This window comes from Crocodylus siamensis, chromosome 11, assembly GCF_052110815.1.
Source record: "Crocodylus siamensis isolate JL-2025a chromosome 11, ASM5211081v1, whole genome shotgun sequence".
Lineage (NCBI taxonomy): Eukaryota > Metazoa > Chordata > Crocodylia > Crocodylidae > Crocodylus > Crocodylus siamensis.
Window position 1 is genome coordinate 4,562,684 of NC_143405.1, and position 24,625 is coordinate 4,587,308.

The following is a 24,625-nucleotide window of genomic DNA, read 5'->3' on the forward strand; positions in this document are numbered from 1 at the left end:
CTTGGAGCGGCAGAGCTCGGCCTCTCCGTCTGCTTTCCAGCCCTGTATCCGCACCCCAGCCCAAGCTCAGCAATGGCTTGACTTTGGGCATGAAATCCCATTTTTCCTGTGGGCTTTGCCCCTGCAGCTGTTATACAGGTCTCTCTACTCGCTGGAAACCATTGATGCTGCGGGCTGGGGAGAATTGCATGGCCAAGTTGTTTCCTTCTTCCCCCTCGAGCCTTGCGAGGGGTCCACCTCTTCCTTGGACAACTTCACTTTCCACCGAGGCCCTGACTCGGCCACTTCCCTGCATTCAGCCTCACTCCAGCCACCCTCTGAAGCAGACTTGACATCCGTGCAACTTGAGCACATGCTTAAAATTAGCTAGGGTACAGACGCAACGCAAGCCGTTTGCCAGACTGGGGCTTGAGGGCTGTAATAATGCAAGCGATTTGGGCCGGCAGGGCGTGGGTGGAGGGCGGGGTAATTAGATATGGGCTAATTAACAGAAAATTGCCATGCACACGATGGCCGGGTGGTGAAGACCGGGCGCGGTGGCGCTGTCGGAGCTTGTCAGCTCGTGCTGCGGAGGCCTGAGTCCAAGAGCGGCGGGCAGAGCTGCACGGAGAGAGGGGCACTGGCGCCCGGGGCAGCTGGATCGTGGAGCCCGCCGTAATCCTGGCTGGAGCAAGCAGATGCGCCGTGCGCAGCTCTGTCGTCCCTGCATGCGCACGAAGCGGCCCCCGTGCCCGGCACGGGCGCCTCGCCCTGCCCCGGTGCGAACCAGCGTTGCCAGCCGATGTCGCTGCTGGAAGCAGCGGCAGGGTTTGGCGAGAGGGAAGTGGGTAGGGAGAGGCGTGGAGCCCGAGCGTGCGGACTGCTCGTTTGCACTCGCGATGCTCCCGAGGAGGAGGGGTGAATAACGGAGGGACCCTGGCAGCCCCTGCAGGTGGGGAGCAATCACGGTTGTCTCGTCGGTCTCGTGTGCTGCCCTTTCTTGAATTTCCACCTCCTGGAGTCCCATTCGCGTGTGAGAGCTTCAGCGTTCATTTAATTTTCTAGCCTTGTGGGGGCAGAGGACAGCTTGGAAAAGGGCCTACATGCATCCCAAGGGCTCCAACGCCAAAAGGCAGGAGCTATATTTTAAAACTTGTGTTTCTTCTTTAGCTTTTTCTCCAAATTTTCTGGAGGTTTTGGGGCACTTGAACATGAGAGGCCCTGGCTTCAGCTCCCACCTGATAGCATCCCCCTGGCATGGTGTCTGGTTTGGTTTCGGAAGCTTTGCCTGGCTTTAGCTGTGACCAACTCAAGTGCGATAGCGTCTGGGTGGAGGGGGACAAAAACACCCCGCGTCTGAAGGGCACCCAGCTGGCTTTGTATCAGTCCTCCGCACAGGAGCCAGGGCTCTGCTGCGGGTTGCATTTTATCTGTGCCATGAATGCCGCCTTCATGACATGAGTCTGTGTTGCTTTTCCAGGAGCCAGGCCTAAAAGGATCCAGAGGAGCAGCATGGACAGCTTGGACCTCTTGAAGTTCCCCTCTGAAAAGGTAAGGGAAGGGGAGATGCCTGTTGGACGGGCAGCGAGTAGTGGACTTCACATTGGCTGGCCTAGGGGATTAAATATCCGTAGGACTGTGATGCCTTGTTTGCAGGGAGGTTTGCGATTAGTAGATATGCCGAGAATATTTGGGCTTAACAAAAGCTTGTTTCTTGGGAGCTGGGAGGAGGTGAAACAGCTGGGCCAGCTAACCCCATAGCCACTGGAAGTCAGAACAGCACGAGTGCGTACTTTCTCGATCGTCTGTCCTCTAAGGAGAGGCTTCAAGTTAACCTTTTAGCCCCTTTAGCTCTTGGAGCTGAATTTCAGTCCGGTGTAGCACCTTGTTGAACCAAAAGGAAAGGTCAAAAGCAGGAGTGCTGCGCCAGGGGAACGGTTTTGCTCCACCGGTGCACTGAGGATTGTCCGGTGGGGACCGTCGGGGCAGGCGCAGCGGTGTCTCCGCTCCGTCTCTCCGGGCCATGGGGTGAGGGCTGACCCAGCTGGGAATCGAGGGACCTCTCTGCCTTCAGGAAAGGTTTCTTTGCCCGTAAAATCTGCCCTGGATCCCTGCACTGAGACTTTCGGCAGCGATCGCTGCTGCTGGGGGATCAAGCCATCCCCTTGTCCCTGTGGAGGCCGCTCCGGCAGCTGCAGCCTGCTTGCTGTGGATGGAATCGGTGTGAATAATTGATTCCTCTATCGCACTTTCCAGGCGTAGATCTCGAGCTGTCAGCATCCTCACCTCCTGTTTCCGAGATGCAGAAACTGAGATGGGAAGGGGCTGGCCTGCGGCCACGGGGAGGACCGGCAGAGGAAATAGGAACTGACCTGCTACAACGGTGTGGGTGCAGAAAGGTGCCTAGTGGGGGTCTCCCAGAGCGCCCGAGTGCGTTAGGAGCCCAGCCTGCTTAAATGCTTGTAAATACTGTCTGCATACTCGAGTCCTCAATCCCTTTGCAAATCAGGTTCCTGGTCTCTCGGCCTGGCAGAACTTGGCTCCTGCATTAGAGCTGCCTCTTGAATTTATGCAGGCATTTGCTGGGACGCAGAGTGCCCCAGCACTCATGGCATTAATTGTCGGGCTCTCCCTTGGTACTGACTGCAGCCTGCTGTTCCAAATCCCTTGCAAGGAGGAGTGAAGTGCCGTGTCTTGACAGAGGCGGCAGAGGCACTTGAGCTCAAAAAGACATTTAGAAGACTGCTGGAGTGACATTTTCGTGCGGCGAAGGGGATGGCTCTGGGGACTCTCTTGCAGGGCGAGCGGCACTGATGTGCGGTTTGCAGCCCGTGCGCTCTGCTTCCCGCTCTCCCGTGTAACCACCGAGCCTTGTTGAGTAGATCAGGCAGGATGATGAGGCTGCGGGGGTACGGCTCCGAGGCCGGAGTACATGGAAGCTGTCAGCACGCGGCGTTCTCCGCGCCGGGGAAAAGTCCTCCCGTTCTCCTTTGAATGCTTCCCGCAGGGGACCATGTATTGAGATATCTCTGTCAGCGTAAATCAGATGCATTTCTTCCCTTTCCCAGCCCCGCGCGCTTGCATGTGGTGATAGCTCCCATGGAGGGAATGACTATCCCCCCAGTAGGGACAGCTGTCTGATGCAAAGCTCCTGCCTCTTCCAGCTTTTTAAGCCTGCCTCCTCACTTTCTCACTCTCTGCATGCCAGCCCTCCTCCTCTAGTGCTGTCTGTAGGTTTTACAGCCCACAATGACCATGGGGATCCTCTGGCTTGGCCTTCTGCTTGGCACATGCCATCAAATGTCACCCTGAGCCCAGTTGCTCGTGTTCGGCTAAAGTGCAGTCCTCCAGGAAGGTGGCGACTCCTGATCTGAAGGCATCATGAGATGGAGAGTCCACCACTTCCCTGGTAGCTGGCTCCCCTCACTTGTACGTTGTTGCTTTATTTCTGGTTGGAGGGTGTCTGGTTTGAACTTCCCACCCCTTGGTTCTTGCTCTACTTTTCTTTGGCAAGGCAGTCTTTTCAGTACACGGTATTTTCTTCCCCTAGAAATACTTGCCTGCCAGAATTAAGTCACCTCTCTGTTGTCCTTTGGATTTCCCGGATGCTAGTGTCTGTAGGAGGAGGTATTAGTAGGCGTAGGCTGATGGTAGCGTGGCAGGTCCAGTCCCCTGCCCAAGTGCTCCTGATTGATCTATAAGGTCCTTTCCAGCCCCTAAAAAACTACGAAACTATGAGCTTGGAATGGGAAATAGCTCGGCCAGAGAAGTGGAGGCTGGGAAGGAGCAATAGGTTGAAAGACACGGAGACGTGGGCTCCTGCCTGGATTCTGCCCTTGACTTGTTACAAGCATTTAGCAAGTGGGGCGCTCGACCTCTACTATTATCGAGGCCCTGGGAATGCCCTTGTCTGATGTTTTTTTAAATAGTTTTGAGAGCCAAGAAGGACAATGTGACCTGAAACAAGGGAGTCCAATTTCCCATCGTCTGCTGCAAGTTGCACGGGAACCCGGTCATTGCCGCACGCTTCTTGCAACGTGAGGAAGAAGAGTTGATGAGAGCTCCAGACATTGCTCGTGTTCAGCTCCTTAAAGAGTGTCTCATTAGTTAAGGGCACTTTCCCTCTGTGCAGACGCAGCCTTTGAGAGGGAGGGAGAGGTCTGGAAGATGCTCCTTGAAAATTCAAGGCATGAGTCCAGAGCAAAACGTGTTTGGTCGTTCGTAGAGCATCAAGAGGAAAGACACCGGGAGTGCATCCTGCAGCTTTGTACCTCCAGGCCCTAACTGGATCATGGATGAATCACGGCAGGCCTCGGGGTGGTTAATCACACAGAGGAGCTGCAGAAATGGCGAATGGATGGATTTGTGCCAACCATGTCCTATCCTGGGCAAGATGGCAAGAGCTTCAGCTCTGCATGACGAAGGTTTTCATGACTGCGATGGCTGGCTACCTGGGCTCCATCACAGCATCGCAGCCTTGGATCTTCAGCGGGTGGGTTCATCTCTTCTGTCCTTCCTGAATCCTACAGCATCTGCTGTTCGTGTTCAGGAGGATCAGGGTGCTCTTTCTTTTCCATCCCAGTGACGGTGGTATCCTTTCAGACCCATTTTCCAACACCCCCTGGGTCTCCTTTGCTGCCTCAGATACAGGAAAGGCCAGATGCGTGGCTGACCTCCTCTGCCTGTGAATGCTCCCGTCAGAGCAGGAGCCAGGGGGCATGTCTCTGGGTTCCCCGTTCAGCGACAGCTTGATGAGAAGAGAGCAACGAGGAGCCGGCGGCATCCTGGGGCCCTGGCAGGACCTGTCTGTTGTGCATCTGAAGAGGCTGAGATGGGGGCACTTTGGGTTTTGCTCGTGAGTGATCCTGGAGTAAGGCTTCACCCATGGCACTGGGTAAAGATCTCGAATCCAAGCCTTTATCATTGGGGGGGGATGTTCAGAGTCTGGATCCAACTTGGTCGCGTGCTCTCTATTACTCACGTATATACATCAGACTAAGCTCCCACCATGCCTCTCCTCTTCCGGGACCCATCTGGTCTTGGACTGAATCGAGGGCCCAAATGCTTCCCCTCTGGAGAGGCGACTCAGGGGAGACGCCCCCGTCTACCTCTGCAGATTCGATGTGGTGCAGGTAGCCATGGTCTCCCCTCTCCCTTGGCATTACAAGCCCTTCGCCCTAATCCAGCAGGACTCTCGGAGCACGTGTATCCGGAGGGGAGAACGTCTCCTTTGATGCAGAAGCCAGTGGCAAAGAAGACTGTCATTTCCCGAGGCAGATGATGACTCCTCTCTCAAGGCCTGAGCGTGCTGTGCGCTTCGGAGAGATGCCAGACTATTGCCTGAAAAGAGAAAACGTTTGTTGCTGTTGTTCCTATTACAATGACGGCCCCTCGGGCTGGAATCCAAGTATTTGAGTCATGTGCGGGGAGGGGTTTTAGACTGAGGTTTGCCTTCCTGAGCATCCATCCATCACGTGGAGTCCTTGCGCCCCGTGTACCGCTGAGTGCTGCGCGACCAGGGCCGTCCCTGTGCCTCCGGTGATCTAGGCCAGCGTTTCTGTCCAGGTTTCCTGGTGCAAAGAGGCAGTACCTGGAAGGCTGCATGTCCCCAGTGTTAAGCGAAGGCTGGTGAGTGGTTCGCTGTGCTGATCTGGGCTGAAGGCGGCTCCTGTTCAAGATGGGGCATTCGAGCCTCGCAGGGCAGGATTCACGGGCTGACCGGAGCTGTTGCGATGGGGTAGAGAGTAGCCAGGCCGGCAAGCAGAAGGGAGCTAGGAAGCGGGACCTCAGTGCCGTCTGCGGGAACCGCAGCCAGGCTCAGGGACGAAAGCAGGGAGCAGGGATTTGCACACCCGCTGCGGTCGCTGGCCATCCAGCTCCATCCCTCCCAGCCTGGGGGCCCCGAGACGAGGATGCATTTGCTCCAAAATGCCAGGGCGGTGCTCGCAGGAGCAGGACTTGTTCCCAGTCTGTCCTCTAACATCCATTACAAAAGCCTGCCGCAGTGCCGGGGCCTCCCCTTCCCCTACTCCACGCGGTGGGTCGTCAGCCCTTTGTGCTTTCTAGCTATGAACTTGCCTTCGCCACGTAAGTCTCAGCCATACGGCTAGTGCCGTGACTTGTCCTGACCATTTTGTGTCCTCCCCAGGAGCAGAACGGAGACAGCCACCACATGGGTGACCTGAAGCTGGCGGGAAAGGACTTCTTGCCCCTGCCTGTGAGATCCAAGAGGTACCGGGAGAACCAGCCCGGTTTGGAGAGGAAATCCCAGGAGTCCAGCACGTCCGCCCTGGATACCAGAGATGTCCGAGTCCACGTGTCTCAGTCGGTAGGAAGATTTCCCTTGTGCTTGCTTCCCCCAACCCCGCGCAAGCTCTGGAAAGGCTGTTTGTTGTACAGTGTTGGGTTTTTTTTTTAATACGATGAAGCAGGAAGGCCACGTGCTCTAATGGCTCTCAGGGGACTTGCTCCTGTTCCTGCTTTTGGGTGACTTCGGGCAAGTTGCTTCAACTCCATCCTTCCCTTTACTATCCGTAATTTGGCACTAACGATTCCAGCTGCTTCCATCCAAGTACAGCTAGTGGGAAAGACTGTGCTGCTTGGTTTCCATGTACTTCTCTTTACTACAGAGGAGCACCAGTTTGGCCTGAAATGTCTTCCGTGCCGGGGAGGGGAGGAGGAGGTTAAGAGGTGAAGCTGCGAGTGCTTATTGCTTTTGGGTGCTTCCCTTGGGCTTGTACCTTACTGCACCCCATGATGCTTGGGGCGGGGGTGCTCTCCGAGGCTTCAGAGAATCCCAACCTGTTCAAATGCCTCCCGGTAAGCCGACAAAATCATTAGGGGCTTTTGGAAAATCTCCGCCCCCATTTATGCTCTAGTGGCATCGCACCTCGTGTTCTCTCCAGATCCCACCGGGTGGCACGTGGGGGTCCTGGAAGGAGCGGGGTACCCCCGATGCTCCAGGGGGAATGGCTGGGATCTTCTCCCTGAGAGCTGAGTAGCGATGCTAATAGCCTGGGTACCGCAGAGCTGGCAACAGGTGCTCCGTTTGGGGTTGACACGAGTGGCGCCGGCCGTGCCGAATGATGGAGCGCCCCGGCAGCGACAGCCTCGGGCGCCAGGCAGGGACTGAGTGCGTGGCCCTGGCAGAGCCGGGCTGGGAAACCTGCGTGTCTCTTCAGCGCGTCTTGGCCCGTGACGGCGAAGCTACTTGTGAGTCAGCCGCTTTGTGCCGGCGTCGACGCGCCCATGCTGCGCGTGGCCTTGCAGCCAGCGAGGCTTCCTGCAGCTGTGCTGGTTTTGTTTTCGGGGCCGGAGACAGGGATCACACCCACAAACAATTGCATGTTCCTCGTGGCAGGCGAGGGGGCTGCGATGCTTTAACTCGGCGGTCTCGGATGAGGGGCTCTGCCCCCGAGGCGTGTTATTACGTGCTCCGGGTGACAGCTACGTCTTGCAGCGGTTCCGGCGCGAGGCGTGCTCCGGCTGTCCCGTGACTAAGTGTGACGGGGAGAGGCTGGGATCCAGATGGTGGCAGGACCTAGTTATCTGGATGCCGGAGAACAGTTCCTGGGGCCTGAATTTTCCTTCTTCCCCCTGGGACGAGGCATTGATGGGTCTGAAGTATACATTTGAGATCCAGATTCACTGGCTCCCTGCAGTTTGGGGCACCTGAATCTGTCAGCGGCCCGGGCTCTGGACTCGTGGCTGTCCGGTGCCTTGTCCAGCACACGCACGGCCTCAGCTCGCCCTGGGGTCAGTCCTTTCCCCAAGCTGCCGTCCCGCTCCTGGGCCTCCCCCTGCCACGGCGGGGAGCGCCGAGCAGGGAGACGAGGCTCGGGGAGCCGAGGAGGCGGCGGCAGCGGAGGGAACACAAAGGCAAAGAAAACGCTTCTGCCAGAAATAGGCTTGTATTTTTAACAGCCGCGTTGAGCCAGAAACTGAACAAAAGCCCAGTTTCAGCAAGGCAGGCAGTGCTTCCAGCTCCCCGCTGACCACGGGAATACGACAGCAAAGGAATAAGCCGCATCCATTAGCAAGCCCATGCCGGGCATCGCCGCCCAGCCGGGACCTCGGGGAGACCTCGGTGCAAGGCCGGTCCCCTCGATTGCACCGAGGTGATGCTGGTGCTTTGGACCGTAGAAAACGAGCTGTTGTCCCGAGGGCCCAGCTGCTGCCCGAGGACCTCTCTGTGCCAAGTGCTAGAAGCTGTACCAAGCGGGTTACCCCGGAGTAATTCCCCTGGCAACATGGTGTCTGCTGAAAGTGGCTTTGCCTAAAAAACGGTTCCAGAGCAGCTCCTTCCCTGCGTTTCCAAGTGCAGACAAGGCGATGTGTTCCTGGGCTCTTGTTCTGCATTGCACACGCACGTGCGTGTGCACACATTTCAAAGCCAGCAGGGCTAGTTCTTGTCAGATCAGCCGGCCCACTAGCAACGCTCCAGGAGCAGACGAGGGAATTGCTCCCATGCATAATGCACCTGCTAGCAAGAACCTCCTTGCCCTTCAGGACTGCCCTGCTCCCTCGTCTCGGCAAAGGCCATTTACAGGTGAGAGCCCAAGGGACCTGGCGCAGGTCGGAACGAAGGCTCGCAGAGCCGGGCCAATGATGTATTTAGACACAGTGTGGTATTGCTAAACGCTTCACAGGGCTCGTTATGACAGCAAGAGGAAGCGTGAACCCCGGGACTGGGAAAGCTTCAGCTTGTCCCTGTAGGCAGGTTTCATGGCTGTGCTCTTGCAAGTGCTTGTACGATCCCAGCAGAGTAGGCCGAGATCCAGTATGTCGGGCTGGGAGGTCGTGGGTCAGAGTCATGCAGCCGGCCTTTCTCTGTGTACCACTGTCCCTTTGAAAAAGATGCTAGCTACCCCAAAAAGCCCCTTGGCTTCAGAATAAGCACATCCACATGAGGGGGTTGCAAGGTCCCACTCGACTTGGTTAAATAAGTCTGTGCAGTGGTGCTGCTCGTAACGGGCAGAGCGTTTCTGCAGAGGCAGCGAGGAGGAGCAGAAGGGGAAGAGACACGGGGTTAGGATTCACAAAGGCTTAGCCGAACACGAAGGCCTGGACTGCTGTGCAGAGTGGTGCTGCCAGAAAAAGGCCACGCTTTCTAGCTGCTGTAGCCATGCCGCCCAGCTCCCCGGGGCACCGGTGCTTCTCTAGCAAGAGAGGCCTTGTGTCAGCTTGGCATACGTCATTCGGGTCATGGTGCAGCTCCACGGGGGCCACCCTTTTGGGCAGACGTGCCACAAGCGAAGCCCTACGCCCTCCCCATGTGCCGCTCTGGCCTCCTTCCCCTGACCAATTTGCTGCTGCTCTGCTTTCTGCTCCTGGGTCGTAGACCTGCAGCACGAGTAGCAGAGCTGGAGCCAAGGCTGGCTTGTGGGCTTGGCAGCCCTGTGCTCTCGATCCCTAACAGCCGCCCACGCCATCTCCCACTGCATCGTAAAGCAGGGACCATGCGGGCAGGATGGGGACCTGAGGGCCACCTCTTTGGTGCCGTGGGTCTCTGCATTTGGGGAGAGCGAAAAGGAGCCTCCCTAGGAAGGAGGGTTTCACCACGGTTCCCGGCCGTGTGTTGGTCCTACCAGATCACCTGTAGATTTGCAGGGGGCAAGTGGCCTGTGCCGTGTCTGCAGACATTCAGCAGGGGCTGGCAGGGAACTTTCCCCTTCCTTACAACAACTTCGCTGCCGGGCGCAGGCAGCAGCTGGCACGGCCTAGCCCCCTGGGTGCCACGGCGCTGTTGGCATTTAGAAATGCCACAACGAACATGTCCTCCTTGCAGGTGCTGATCTGTCTCTCTGTAGAGAGAGAATTGCACGCAGTTCTGGTACTGGTGGCACTGGTTCAGGGACAGACGTGCAACCCCAGTACAACCCGGACACTTCATGTCAGTGGGCAGCAGAAGGGCTTTGCCCCCATCCCCTGGCAGCTGTACGCTGTCCCATCCTTCCCTGCTGTGGGATAACTGCCTCTGCGCTAGGGTGTTAGAGTAGTTTTGAAGCAAGGCGACTCATCTGTGTCGCCCATGCCAAGACCAGGACACAGGGCAGTCACGCCTAGTGATCCAGCACTCGGGGTAGGGTCCATGCCTTGGTCCCGATGCTGAAGTCAAGGTGAGGAAGCCAGGGCGGGCATCCGAAACAAGCCAGAATCAGGAGTCGGGAGCAAGGGTTAGAGTCGAGGCAAAGTGCTGGCATCAGAGCGGTCTCCAACCTCACCTCCGCCTACCTGGTTGGTTTCGAGGCCGGATTGGCTTCCCGTCGGTGCAGCAGCCCATGACGGCTGCCAGAGGGATAGCCGAGTCCCATCGCGAAGGGGAGCCAGGCTCTCGCCATCTCCCAATCCTCAGGTGCTTCTCCTGGTGCCCGGTGGTGGTTGCTCATCACGGCATTCTGAGACTGTGAAATGAGCCTCTGAAATCGCATGGCTGAGGTCTGAGAGAAGTTTTTCCACCCCCATTTGGGTCCGTGGAAATGGGCCTCCACACAATTACTGCAGTAACACTAAGTAGGTAGGGTCCAAAGAGATGGAAAGCAGTGCTGGGGGTAGCTGAAGGGCTGTGCTTGCAAACCTGCCCTGAACCCGTTCCGCCCGTCTCCCTCGCCTGCCGCGCCCGTCACCCTCAAACCTCTTGCCACCAGTTTGAGTGGCCTCTTGCCATAGCTCATCCACATAGAGACATGGCCTGGAATAGCCATTATGCTTTAAATCCACGCCTCGGTAGGCACTTTCTGCCCTAGCGCGAACCATGACTGTGGCAACTGAGGCCCAGCTCTCAAGTACGGAGAAGGCAAGCGGCTGGACTCGGGACTCGCCAGGGAGATGCGTGAACGTCCCCCATTGGGGCAAGGGAGCTGCTTGCGAGCCTGCCTTGCTCGGTCTGCTTGAGGGCCCGCTGACTTGCATGGCCCTTGAATGGAGAGCAAGGGCACACGTCAGCGGCTTTATGGAGCTTTCCCACCCAAAGGGAATTGCAACAGGAGTGAAGGCTGAGCTCCAGCTTCATGAGGCTCCCTGATGTGCTGCAAGAGGGAGCAGCTTTCCCAGTTGAGTCGGGTGCAAACTAGTATCTTCATAATGACACCAGCACCTGCTGGGTTGCTCCCCGCACGCGGCGAAGGCCTTGGCAGCGCTGTACCAGGTGCTGGTGCCCATAAAGTGTGCACAGGGGAGGGCGATGGCTCCTGGACATCTGCAAGTTATTAGCAGCTGCATTTGGTAGCCAGGATGTGCAGGGGAAGGACTTGCAGAGGGTGCCTGTGCTCACACGATACTTGGCCTGTTGGTCCTTGAAGGTCTGTTTGAAAAAGAGAGAGCTCTTTTTTGCAAGAGCATGGAGCCACATCGACTAGTGACAACAAGGGAAAGTCTGTGGCCTGGAAAACTGAGTCTAACTAGGCAGGGGGTGAGAGCGGCCGTAACGTGCCCGAGGTCACGCGGCAGGTCCAGCCTTGTGTCCAGAGTTGCAGACCAATGCTCTTTTCACCCTGGATTTTCCACCGACGTTGGGGCTTAGTTACCGGCAGGCTGGCATCGCGCTCTTCCCCTGAGCATCAATCTGGGCAGGCGCTGGCGTGCCAGCGGTGTGCAACAAGAAGGGGGTTGATTTGCTTCTCATAAACTGTGCCTTTAAAGAGAACAATAGCACAAAAGAAGAGGATGAAAGCCAGCCCAGAGCAATAAAACTCCCAAGTGTTTGAGTTCCCTGGGAATCTGGAAGCCCTCACTCGTTTCTGCCGTCCCGGCTGCCCGGGGCACCCTGTGTGCTCCCTTGCACAGACGGTCGGCCTCTTTCGTTCAGTAAGCCGTGCAGGGCCGATGGGTTGCAGCTCCTTATCGGGTCTCAGGCTGCGGCTGATGCCAGCCGAGGAGCTGGCCGGCCATCTCTTTGTGTGACGTGCACGAAGGCCTTTGCACGGGCAGCTGCACCGGTGGGTGATGCAGGCGTGTGTTTACACATCTGCTTTGGCAACACGGGCCCAAGGCGTGTAAAGTGGAGGGACTGGTGATGGACTAATGCCTTTGGACTAAATGGATTCGACCCAACAGCACGCTTCCCTCGCGAATCACACCAGTAATTATACATTTGGGATGGATTTTTATATAGAATCAAGTGGGGTTTTTTTAAAGTAGGGAGCTGCATCCTTGATAACACAACGAATTCATTAAAGCGTGTGCCATAGCAACCTAGGAACGGGGCATAGGATGTCAGACGTTTCTCTGGCAATGTCTTCAGACAGAGGAAGGGGACCGAGATCCCAGAATAGCCCAAGTTGCAGGAGATCCAGATTACCACGGGCTAACGATTTCATGGACGCTCTCCGTGGCTGCATCGGCGAGGGCAGGTCAGTGCGTGTCGGGCTGTCATAACACGACGGCGTATCCGCTCGCATTTTCACGCCAAATCCTTCCGATTCCCAGCCGCCGGCTTTCTCCGCCAGCCCTTGCTCCCTCCCCACAGCCAGGACGAAGGGGTGGAGGTACGAAGCCCCGTGCCACTGCTATAGAGTTAGTGCCCGTATCCCCGTAGCCGAGCTGGGCGGGCGGTGGACGTGGTGCTGGAGCTTGCCTTGAGGCTCGTGAAGGATGAATCCTTGATTTAGTCTGAACCAGCAGAGACCGTTTATCCTCCTTTTTTTTTTTTTTTTTTTTTTTTTTTTGGCCCATTGCAACAGAAAGCAGACCTGATCCATGACCCCTCGACGCCACGATGGGAGCCAATATCGTTTGAAGGTCCTTGTTGCAATTTTCGAGCAGGCGGGGATTATCTCGGGGCCGTGGCTCTGAGGCAGGGTGTGCTGTCAGAGATACGGTGGCCTTGTGAAGCGATGGCTGAGCTGGCTTATTGAGCGCGGCGGGGTTAAGAGGCAGCAAGGGAGATCGTCAGCTTCTCTGCGGCGACAACGGGCCCCGCTGCCGGCTGCGTGCGCCTCGTGCGCTTAGCCAGCCAGGCGGTTCTTCAAGCGTGCGTGCCCCCTTTCGTACCCAGAGCCCTTGCGGGGTTAGGTGGGGAACGGAGGCTGCTGAGCGTGCACCAAGTGTTGTGAGCGGAAATCCCACGCCGGGGCTGGCACCGCAGGAGCCGAGCGGGAGACTGCAGGAGGGAACGTTTGCAGCAGGATCCTTCTGCTTCTCCGGAGAGGCTAAAGCTGCCGCAGAGAAACGGGTCACGTCCGACGACCACTAGCATCGGGGCATGGCTGTAAATTGTGCCCAGATGTTTCATATCCCGGCGGTTTCTGAGCTGTGGGTGACTATAGCCCAGCTCCTGGCATGTCACAGCCAGATAGGCAGGGCATCCTCTGTCGCCAGCTCCATCCTGTCTGGCTGGAGCATCCCACTTGGAGCAAGCAGCCCGTCTTGGTCCAGCCACCGGGCTTTGTGCCCGTTTTAGAGCCGCTGGCGAGGACTTTCCCGTGGCCATGGGAAAGGGGCAGAGATTTGGCCTGGGGAACGAGAAAAGGAGCGTGGCTCTGAGCAAACGGCTGGAAGTTGGAGGTGCTGCTAGCGCCGCGAATCCCGGAGGCAGCGTTGGTGGCGGGAAGATGCTGCGCCCTCCTAGCCTTCGCTGCCGACTGCGGTTCAGGCTTCACCTCTCCTGCCCGGACCGAGCACGCGGATAATGGGCGCAAAGCACACCGTGCCCTCAGGTTAATGCAAGGACTGAGGCTCCTCTCTGCTTTGCTTTCTCCCCTCCAGCCTGCCGCTCTGTTCCCCCATTAGCAGTGCTATGATCCCGGCTCCCAAAGGCAATTAATGCCACTTAATCTACAAAAGCCTTTATAATGATTTTCTGCAGCCCTTGGCCCTTTCTCTTCCCCACTAGGGGCCACGTGGCCCCAGGAGTGTCGCAGCCCGAAGAAGTCCTGCCTCGTGCTGGGACCTGGGCTCTCTGTAGCACGTGCCAGGACTTTGAAAGGCCCCCACCTGACCCCTTCCTACGTCTCTGCATCTGTAGTGAGCACGTGGGAGAGCAGGGAGGACTTGCATCCAGAGGTGCCAGCGGGCTGTGGGGGGGAGAGACATTGGGTGGGGTCTGGGGTGGGTAGGTCTTCGGAGCCAGCACCCCCTGAATACAGCGGGGAAGGGCGCCGTGGTGCTGACGGCATCAGCTCTCAGAGGACGCACAGCAGAGCCGGCTCAGGAGCAGCAGAGACCCCCTCGCCCAGATTTTGAAGCTTAACTGGGGGGGGGTCTCTGGGTTAGAGCCTCGATTCATATTCGCTGCTTCCCACCGAGAGGAGAGGCGGCTCCTGCGCAGGCGTGTGATTCGGGCTATGTCTCACCGCTCGAGGGGCATGCAGGACGTCGGGAGCCGGAGAAGCAAGAGACTCCTTTTTGTTTTCGCAGTCTAGTCCTCCTTGACGTGGGTGCACTCGAGCCGGCCCCGCCGCAGCGCCTGCGCATGCCTCGTGGACGCCCTGGGCGCGCGGCCGGGGGTAGCTGCAACCGCCCCGTTGCCCTTGCTGGAGCGCTTCCAGCAAAGGGCTCCCCTCGACTTGGGGGACCAGTGAAGCTGGAGGGATCGGAGCTGGCGGGCCTGCACAGAAGTAGCCAGCCTTGCTCAGCGCTTCGTTTTGCCCCCACCGTACTCCCTGCTGCCTTCTGGAGGTTCCTGGGAGGTGCAGACTATACTTAGTGTGCTTTGCTGACCATCTCGGGGTCCAGGTAGTGGAGCCACGTGCCACTCTGAATTGCTCTCCTGCTCATGAATTGTTCTGGCTTTGCTCTCATCCGCCCCAAAAGGTTGCTGAAAATGTCACGTCCCCCTCTCTTTTCTGCTCTGGGCTCGGTGCTGTAGGTGCCTGCCTTGCTGGCATGTCATGCACGGGTCCTCTCGGCAGGCCGTATGCGCTGGCCCAGGACTGATGTCCACTGGTTCGCTACTGATCTTCTGTCATGTGTCACCCTCTTGAGGGCGCATGAGCTGGTGCTTAGGGGGGTACTCGCTTTGAGGAGCTTGTGCACGAGTTCTGCACAGACACAAATGCTGCTGGCGTGCCAAAATGTCAGTGCTTGGGTCTGGGGGATCGGTCAGGCCCCAGCCTGGCATTGAAGAGGTCAGACCTGATGCTTTCCAAACATGCCGCTCGCCACTTGAGGGACTGTCCCTCCAGGTGTGCAAGAGCCGGCAGCAAAACTCCCAGTGGCTTCAGTAGGGCCAGGACATGCTTTTTGCATCTTCTGTACAGCACCAGATGTGCCGGGGCCCTGACCCGAGCTAGGCATTGCTGGAGCGCAAGTGGAGGGCTTTGGTGCCCTCCGGGGCGAAGGGGATTTGCACAAATGTGATGTCTGATATTGATGATGATGAGGATGGGCGAGCGCATCTACAGACTGTAGCTTCACGTTACGGTTATCGCTTGCTCGAGAGCCCGTTGTCAGCTGCATTTGCCGATCGGCCGTACGTGCCTCACGGCTTCTCCAGGCACGTTTGCAAGCCATGCTGGAAAGAGCATGTAGGTTGGTGCAGACAAACGCACAGGAAAAGCAGCAGTACAGTTCTGGCAAGTGGAAGACACGAGCAAGCTCTTTCCCAGCGGTTTTCAAAGCAAATATTCAGCAGATGGCAATCTCAGGGGCGCTGAGCATGGTGCATGGTGGCGTGGGGGCGGGGAGCGCCTGATGTAGGGGGCATGCTGGTTGAATTCCCTGCCTCGAAATCTGTCGTCCCGGTGGCAGCGCTTGTGCAATCATTCCCTGGCCGGTGTGCAAGCAGGGGGGCCTCGTAGGATAGGAGCTGGGGGTCAAATACCCGCCCCGTTAATTTGCTATTAATTCACTGAGATGCTTTGGGCACATTCCTCAACCTCGTACGGGCCCCCGTCTGTACCGGGGCGACAGGGTTGCTTAACCAAACCGACTGAGCGCTGCAAGGATCCAGCGGATGAAAGGTGCTATATTAACGGGAAAGCGGTGGTGTTACTATTTTTGAACCAATTGGATTCAATAACGCGTACAAGAAAACAGAAGTCCTTGGATGCCAGAAAAGCGTCTGTCTGTGCGGTACAGCACTTGGCGGCCAGACCTGTAATTTCAAGCTAGATTACAGTGTAGCTGGGGGGGGTGGGGGAAAAAGTGTCAAACCAGAATTAATGAGATTGTTGCATAAAGTGGCTAAATATGAATGTGTTGGCACTAGCAGTTAGGCATTGAGATCGAGAGCCTGAAGTAGCTGAGGTGTCAGTAGCACTTCAGCCAAACTCCCACGCGGGCACTCGCACCCTCTCCCTCTCGAAATACAAGCTCGAGCTGCACGCTGACCTGTTATCAGATCCAAAATACTTTTATTCCACAGGTGCAAATTGTTCAGGCGTGATCCAGACAGGGCAGCTGCTAATGTGTTTTGGGGGAAGTGTGGGGGAGTTTTGATTTTGTTTGAAACAATAAAAATTTGGTTATTGAAACTCTCAACAGCAGACCCAGCTTTTAACGCCAGTGTTTATAGGAGCGAGTGGGTTGGGGATGGGGCGGGCGGTGGGGGGGAATCGTTGGAAACCATCCAAGTAGAAATGATCTTTTCATCCTACAGGGGGGAAAAATGTATGCACGGCAATGTTTGCATATCGTCTTCATTAGAGGTAGTTATTGCTCATTTCTTTATTGTGCTGAAGTGTCCCCACACAGGCTTGGGCGTGCCTGGACGCTGCGGCCGGCACGGAGGAGGGACAGGTGACCGGCTGTCCTAAAGTCTTGCTGCCCACCTCCGTCCATAAGTCTACGCCGAGCCCTTGGTGAGGGGGGGCCTCACGCAATCACGAGCGAGTTGCACGGGCCACCGATCCCAGCCAGTTTGCTGGCACTAGGATTTTGCACGCCGGCCTTCCTCTCGTCTGTGGGTCTTCGTGTGACAGATGTGGGACTCGGCAGTCGGCTGCATGGGGGACCCAGGCTTGTTTTTGGACATCCTAAATCCCATCTCCATCTTGGAGCTCCCTTTGCTTTTGGGGTCAATACCTTTGGGTTCTGATGTTGTAAAGAAAGTATTTCATAGGATCATAGAAAATGAGGGTTGGGAGGGAGGTCACATCCAGTCCAACCCCCTGCTCCAAGCAGGACCAGCCCCGACTACATCATCCCAGCCACGGCTTTGTTGAGCTGGGCCTTAAACACCTCCAAGGATGGAGAGCCCACCACCACCACCTCCAAGCAGGACCTTTGCCAGTCCTCAGGGCAAATGCAGGAACCTGTTAACCTCAGCTCTACGCAAGCATTGCTGAAGCAATTACATATATGTGTGGTCTGATCCCATTCCTGCTCCAGTTTCCATGGGCTTTTCTGGCTTCTCCTGAACTCCGGGGTCTCGCCCTTGTGTCACCGAGATCCACTTGGTCTTGGTGGAATAATTACATACGGAGATTTTCCGTAGCCAAGGGGAGAGTTTTAAATTGCCTAAGTGATTTGGATGCTGTTTGCACGGCTGGCTTGTCTGCGCACACTCTCCCCGTGCACCCGAGCTGGTGATCTTTCCTCCTGTCCTGACGCTTCCTCCCTCTCCGTTGCCGGTTTATCGTGGCTCCGCAGCCGGCTCTCCGCCTCGCGCGTCTCCGGCACCTTTTCCTGTTTCACAGCCCTCGCCTTCGTGGAGAAGCGTGCCCCAGCGGATCCGCGCGTAGGAAGGACGCGCTCTTGCTGTGCGGCCGGGAGCGAGCGTGGTGGGTGCATCTCCCGCGCCTCTGCGCGCGCCTCAGTGCTGGCCCTCCTCGAAAGTGCCCGCAAGGTCGGCTCCAGCATCCGGCGTCTGTGGCCTCTCGTGCTCGTTGGTGGCTGGAGGATGTGGAAGAAACTCCTGTTCCCGTCAGGCGGGGGTTTCGGAAGGGGAAAGCGTTTCTGCAGCTGTGTCTCCTCCATCACTCCGCCGCCCCGGTATTTAGCCGAGAGATTCATGACGTGTTTGCCGTAATATCTTTTCTGGCTCTCTGATTCATTGCTAGCGGTCGGGAGAGGAAATAGCTGGAGAGACGAGTTGCGAGGAGGTGAGTGCCGCTGTGCGGTCCTGCGTGGGGCCGCGGGCACGGCTGTATGTCGGGGCTTCTTGGCAGAGTTCAGCTTTTCGCCGCGCAGCAGGGAGTTTGTGCATTTATCTACCTGACAGTCAGGCCTCCTCGTCTTGGGGAGGGAGGGCTGGGCGTAGGACAGAGGCGTTCCCGAGGCTGCTAGGAGCTGCGCGCCGCCTGCTTTCTTCTAGAGCAATTCACGGTTTGCTTTCAGTGTCCAGGCGCCCGGACTTCCCTGGCCGGTGAGATGTCTTTGCTGCACGGAGGCCGGGAGGAGCGCGAGGGGGCCTGAAAGCCTTCGTAGGGAGTGGGGCATTGGTCAGGGCTTGAAAGGAATAGATGGGAGGCCTGAGGACAGCGGAGAAGAGCTGGGTGTGTTGCAAAGCGGAGAGGCCGGGGGCTTCCCTGGCTGCCGTTACTTGCTGTTTTACCCCCAGCCTCCCTCTGGACTCAGCTGGGGTAGCTTGTGGGGGCAGGGCCACAAGGGGTAGGTCAGGGAAGGGGCAGACCAGTGTCTCCTTCAGACATGGAGCTTCTTGGAATTGGAGCAAGGAAGGGCAGACATTGGGTGGCTGAATTGCTTAAGCATTGCCACAGTGCCCCTTGCATCCTGCCCAGGTTGGGACCGTCTCCCGCCAGCCATAGACTCATAGGAAATGAGTGGCAGGGAGCTCAGGAGGTCACCTCTAGTCCACCCCCTGCTCCAAGCAGGGCCAGCCCCAACCACACCATCCCAGCCACGGCTTTGTCTGCCTGGGTCTTAAACACCTCCAAGGAGGGAGAGTCCCCCACCTCTCTGGGTGACCTGCCCCAGTTCTTTACTGCCCTCCTAGAGAGAGAGTTTTTCCTAATATCCAACCTCGACTTCCCTTGCTGCAGCCTGAGCCCATTGCTCCTTCTTCTGTCACAGCCTGGAGCTGCCAAGCCCAGCTCGGCGGCTGGACGGGGCTCGGCACTTCCAGGGACGGGCGGTTTCGGGGCTGGCTCATGGCTGTGGCAGGAGGGGTCCCAGGGCCGAGCGTTTGAGGCTGGCTCTCGCTGGGGCAGACATGGGTGGGTGACCTGGGAGGGGCTGCTCAGAGCTGGCCGCAGTCATTGCGGGGATCTCTGTGTCGCCACATCGGAGGTGACGGGCGTCCAGGCGGTCTCTCGTCCTTCTCTCCTGCACGGAGAAGCGCATCGGGGCCGCGTTGTGGATCGTGCTTCCCATGTTTATGGCGGGGGTCTCCGGTGGGCGTGCGTCGGGGTTCGCTCTTGTTACAGGGGAGGTCTGGGATCCTTCTCCCGGTGCACAGAGGGCCACGTGCTAGGTTACAGGTGGAGGTGCCGTGCAAGCACCTCTCCTCCCCCCCAAGGGAAGTGGTGTGTGGAGGCAGGGCACGCCCGGGCGGTGTGTGCAAGGGCACACGTCACCGGTGCTGCCTGTTGATGAGGCTGGAGTGGCTTCTCCTTCAGAAATCTCACCTGCCCTTGAACCCCGCGTGATGCTTATAAACCGCCCGCTTGCTCTGAGCCAAGCCCCCTCGGCAGCGCGATGGCTTCCCCTCTCATCCAAGTTCCTGTCCGCGCTGCCGGCATGTGAGCGGATTGATGTTCCAGGCGCCGCGCTTGCTCGCCGCCTGCCACGGCTTTGCTGCCGCCCTCCCCGTCGGTACGTCGCCCGTCGCTTCGGGGGCCTCGGCGTGTTCGGCATTGCTACGCCAGGAGGTATTTTTAGTCGTGACACCTTGTGCAGCCGCGACACCTTCCCGCCCGGGGTCGCGGAGCGTTTTGCAAACACTGGTTCAGCTCTCCGGGCCCCGCACGGGGAGGTGGAGGCGGCTGTCACCCTCTGCAGGGAGACACAGGTTCATGCGAGGTCTCGGAGCCAGTCAGTGGTAAAAGAGAGCAGAAGAGTTCGGCTCAGTTGCTCCTTTCTAAATGCAGTTTCCTCTGGCAGCACGTAGTGCCAGGATGTCCCGGAGAGGTCCTCGGCTGCAGAGGTTGTCCTTGCTTGGAGGACGGGAAACTGCCTGGCCGCTGACAGGGAGCCTCAGGGTGAGATCCTGAACCCTCCACCCCCGTTGCCCCCCGAGAGTAGATGGATGCATACAGCTCTCGAGCACTCTATATATCTTTATAGATGTGTATAGCTTGTTGGGCCCCGCACCTATAGATCTATAGGTGTAGATGGCTATGGCTGTGTCTCCCGGCCAGTTCAGCAGATTCTTCAATGGAAGAACATGGATTTCATGAACCGTACACAATGGGGGCTGGAAGGGAGCTCAGGAGGTCGCATCGAGTCCACCCCCCTGCTCAAACCAGGACCAGCCCCAACTCCATCATCCCAGCCAGGGATTTGTTGAGTCGGGTCTTAAGGATGGAGATGTCACCACCTCTCTGGGTAGCCTGTTCCAGTGCTTCACCACCCTCCTAGTGAGTTTTTCCTAATAATTTCAGATATTTCCCTGGGAGCCTCCTGTGTGCAGGGCCTGAGAGCCCTGCAAGGGGGGCAGGGGCCAGGTGTAGTGCGTCTGGGCAGCCCAGCGGGTTGAGCTGAGGGATCTTGGTTCTGCTCCCACGTCGGCTCTTCCACCTGGTGCGTCACCTGGGGCAGGTTGCTCCACTTTTGGTTGCCCCTCTGTCCCCATCTGTAAAATGGGCACTGGTTCTTTGGGGGACAGCGGTTCTGCGATGCATCTCCCTCTTGGCTGAGCTCTCCTTACAACCCCCTTGCAATAAGAAACGGCCTGCTTGTCCACTTAGTTCAGCTGCAGATGAGTTAAGATCGACTCATGTGAGGGTGAAAGCAAGGTGGGCTTTTGCAGTGGCAGGGGAAGAACGGGGAACAGAAATGACATTGAAAAGCAGCGAGTAGGAGGAACGAGAAACAGCCTTTCTATTTATTTTATTTTATTTTATTTTATTTTACATTGTGCCCACGGCTCCCAACTGGCACGCCGCACCTGTTCAAACACAACGGCGTTCCTGGCACGGCATGCCCGCGGCTGCAGAGCAGAGCGCGTATTTGCGGAGCCGCTTTTTGGCAAAATGGATATTAATCTATTTATAAGACGAAGTGTGTGCAGTGGTAGGTGGGTGAGGAGGTGGAGGGAAAGCTAAATATTCGCAGAGCTCGGGAGCGTGTTTAGGAACTTCAGTTAATAACATTAGGATCATGGCAGTTAAATGAGGGGGAGACGACCCGTTCAATTGACTCCCTCGCCCGCGCGCACGCTCCCTGCCCAGCCTGGCAAGGGCGCAGTCGCCCGAGAGCAGCGGCTCTGAAAACAGGACTGTCGCTTTAAGCCGAATCTCAGCCCAGAGCGGGTCATTGGCGCTGTCTACATTTTTCACATGGCTGAGCGCTGCACATAAATCTTAGCTACAGCAGCCTGCGCGGGGAGATAGCTGGTGAGAGCGCTGTGTGCTTGCTCGCGGGAGCTAGAGAGCATCAAGGAGCAGCAGCCTCTCTCCCCCTCTCTCTGCAAACCTTTCCCACATGCTCCGAGAGGTGGTCCTTGCTCTCCACGATGTAAAAGCACAAGCTTGAAGAAGGAATTTGTCGCCAGCCTCCGTGAGTAGTGCTCGGGTTTGGGGTTTTTTTTTTTTAACTTTTATCTGTGCCCTTGAAATGGGAGGCTGGGTTCAGGAGAAGTTGAGGTGTACCGTGCGTACGTGTATGCATGCATGCACACGTGCACGCGGGTGTGCTTTATCGCCTGGATGGGTTGGGCTTTTATTTGCGAGTATTTAAGGAAAAGCAAACTGGCTGATTTTGAAGTTTGCCAGAGCCCTTCAGTTTGAACTTTAATGGTCACACAACCATTGACGTGTAGAAGAAGTCCCTGGGAGGGGGAGCCTGGCGCGGTCCGTGGCACGTTTGGGGCCGGGTTTGCTGGGGGTGGCGGTGTGGCGCGCGCGGCGGCGATCCCCGCGCCCGGGTCCGGCGCTGCTTCTGGAGGAGCAGACGGGAAGCGCCGGGCTCTGCAGGTCGGACGGCCCTCCTTGCATCCTTCGCCATGCCGGGGCCGTTAGCGCGGGGGCGACGGCTCCCACCAGCACTGGCCGTTCATCCCCCGGGACACTGAATCCAGGACTTCAGATCGGGGGACTGAACCCGAGCCCGTCCCCCCTCCTGGAAGCAGGCTCCGGTGTCTGACCAAAAGGCTTTCCCTCCTCCTCCTTTTGTGCTCCCTCCCTGCAAAGCTCCCTTCCATCCCTCAGCCCCGTTTGTGCGTCTGCTTTTCATCGAGCGCTGCTTTTCCAAAACAAGTTGGACAGCAAAGTCCCGTGCCTGGAGTGCCCGGGCTACGTCTGCTCATCTCCGAGCCTCTGTCCGCCCCGCCGGCAAGCCGCACGGCTCTTCTAGCTCCTGGCGAAGTGAGCAGGGGCGAGGAGCTAGAAGCTGGAAGTGGACTGGCGGCTGTGTAGGATGACGAGGGGCTCGAGGCAGCGGCTGTCCTCAAGAGCAGGCTGGCGGGGCCGATTATAAAAGAGCAATGTCGAGCATCGAAACATCCCCCCTGCTCTTTGCTGCTCGGCGGTGCGGTGCATGTGCCTTCAAAAAGCCCTTGGGGTACGGAGGGGAAGGTGGGCAGTGCCACGAAACACGGGGGATGGCTCAGGCGGGGAGATGCCCCTTAGGCGGTGGATACGCAGGGTGCCTGGGGTGAGTTACAACCGCGGGGGAGACGGTTTCCAGCCCTTCCTGGAGGCTTGAGGCACGTCCAAGAGTTTGCCGAGCCTGGCTTGGACCGGCGCTCCTCGCCCTCCACGCTCCTGACTCTCTGGCACTTTTGCCCTTGTGCAAAGTCCCGGCCTGACTGTGGAGGGACCTGGCAGCAGGACGGCTTGTTTTCTTCCTCTTGAGGGTGGCGCGCGGACACGACGCCAAGCAGAAAGCAGCCTTTTTATCCCGGGCCGGCCAGTGCTTCCTGCTGGAGTTGGGCAGCGTGAAAATAACTTGCTTTGCAACGGTGTGGAGGCAGCAGGAAGCTTTGTGGGGGAAGCCACTGTCGCCAGGACCATTTGGTCGAGGATATATATAACTGGCAGGTACCGGGAGTGTGCCGGGGGGGAGGGACACTTCCCACCAGGACTGTTCTTGGCTGGCTTGCTGGCGTGACAGGAGATGTGTGATATCTAGAGCAGGTTGAAATACGCCTGCCTTGTTCTTTGTGGGGCGCTTACACAAGCGCCGTGCCCCAGCCTGCCGAGAACAGAAACCCCAGGGAAAGTTTTCGGGGTTACGTACAGAAGGGGTGCATGGGTGTGTGTAATAAATGGCCATTCCCCCCCCATTTGGAGTTTGTTATCCAGCGCTTGGTTGAGATTTTCCAAATATAACCAGTTGGCCACCTCTGCTAAGATGCCTGGGAATATACGGTCCTCAGCAGATGGGTTTGGGCGGGGATCCCCGCTGGGTGTGTAGCTAAACAGGTGGCTGAGACAGGGGAGCGCGGGGCACGGCCTCTGAACCAAAACTTCCTAGAGCTGCTTAAATGCTGGAGGCTGCACGTGAGAGAGGAAGAAAGGGGAAACCCCCCCGGTCAGCCCCCGCTCGCTGTGCCCGTCAGCACCCGCTGGCTGATGCGGTGTGACACGGGAGGCTGGGTCACCTCTGTCATACGAACTGCCATGGACTGGGCCGGACCGTAGGTCCATCTAGGGTCTGACCCGAACCGCTGATTATGGTTATTTCCGTACGTGTGGGACCACCCGGTGAGGTGCCGGGGGCCAGGCGCTGCGTGGGTGGGTTGGGGATGATGCTTCCCTAGGAGTTTCCGCTGAGCAGAGCGGGGATGGCCCCGCTGCTCACACAGCACGCCCACACTGGCTTCGGGGCTCCAGCCCCTCTTTCTCCTCTTTTTGGCTGCAGCGGCTGGTCAAGAGAGGAGGTGGCCAAACCCCCGCACGCTTTGGCCCGGCCTCCAGGACTTGTTGCTGATCGCAGAGCCGTCTGCCGAGTGCCGGGAAGCCAGGCCCGGGGGTGTTGTACGCCGCGCCACGCAGGCGGCGCGGCACGGGGTCCTGCATTGCTAACACGTCCTTGGCCAGCCCCCGGCTGGGGCTCTGCAAGTGTCCCAGAAAGTCTGCCCGCCGGAAAGGCGCTGGGGCAGGGGTGGGAAGCGCCTGAAGTCCCTGGGTGGGTTTGCAGCCTGGGGAAGCTGGTTTTGTGCCGGTGGAGGTCTGGAGTCATCAAGTCACTTAAACACGGGGTTGAACCAGGCCCTTAAAGCCTCGTTATCCCCATGCTAACAGCGAGGGCAGGTTTTGCAGGGACAGGGCATCCACCCCTACCTCTCCCCCTTGGGTTGGGCACCACGATGGAGAAGCTCCACACCTCTCCCCCCAGCCCTGGGCTTCCCAGCGGGCTCCTCAGACGAGCTGAGCCCCTGGTCGGTGGATGGCATCTCTGCACAGCCCTCGGGAGAGACCGAGGCAGCGACCAGGCTGCACGTCAACCCGGTCAGCGGCTGCTGTCGGCTCCATGCTGGTTCCCAAACGGGGTTAAACAGCCTGCTGATCACTTGGGAAAAGATTATGCAGAAGCCTGGCTGCCTTCAAATCAGGGAAGCCTATTTCAGGTAAATGAGTCCGGCTCTCGGGGTTTCATTAGCCAGCCTCCCCTGCACGCTGATTAGCAGCCGCGGCTCCCCAGG

The 24,625-nt window shown here is 57.9% G+C and overlaps 1 protein-coding gene across 2 annotated transcripts in view; it reads left to right on the forward strand.

Moving 5' to 3' along the window:
• GPSM1 (G protein signaling modulator 1) overlaps positions 1–24,625 on the forward strand; it is a 95,324-nt gene that overhangs the window by 60,189 nt on the left and 10,510 nt on the right. For both annotated transcript variants that reach the window (XM_090022033.1, XM_090022032.1), the window contains exons 10-11: positions 1,460–1,530; positions 6,128–6,307. In XM_090022033.1, coding sequence (XP_089878159.1) covers positions 1,460–1,530; positions 6,128–6,307 — 251 coding nt within the window. The remainder of the gene's footprint in view (positions 1–1,459; positions 1,531–6,127; positions 6,308–24,625) is intronic.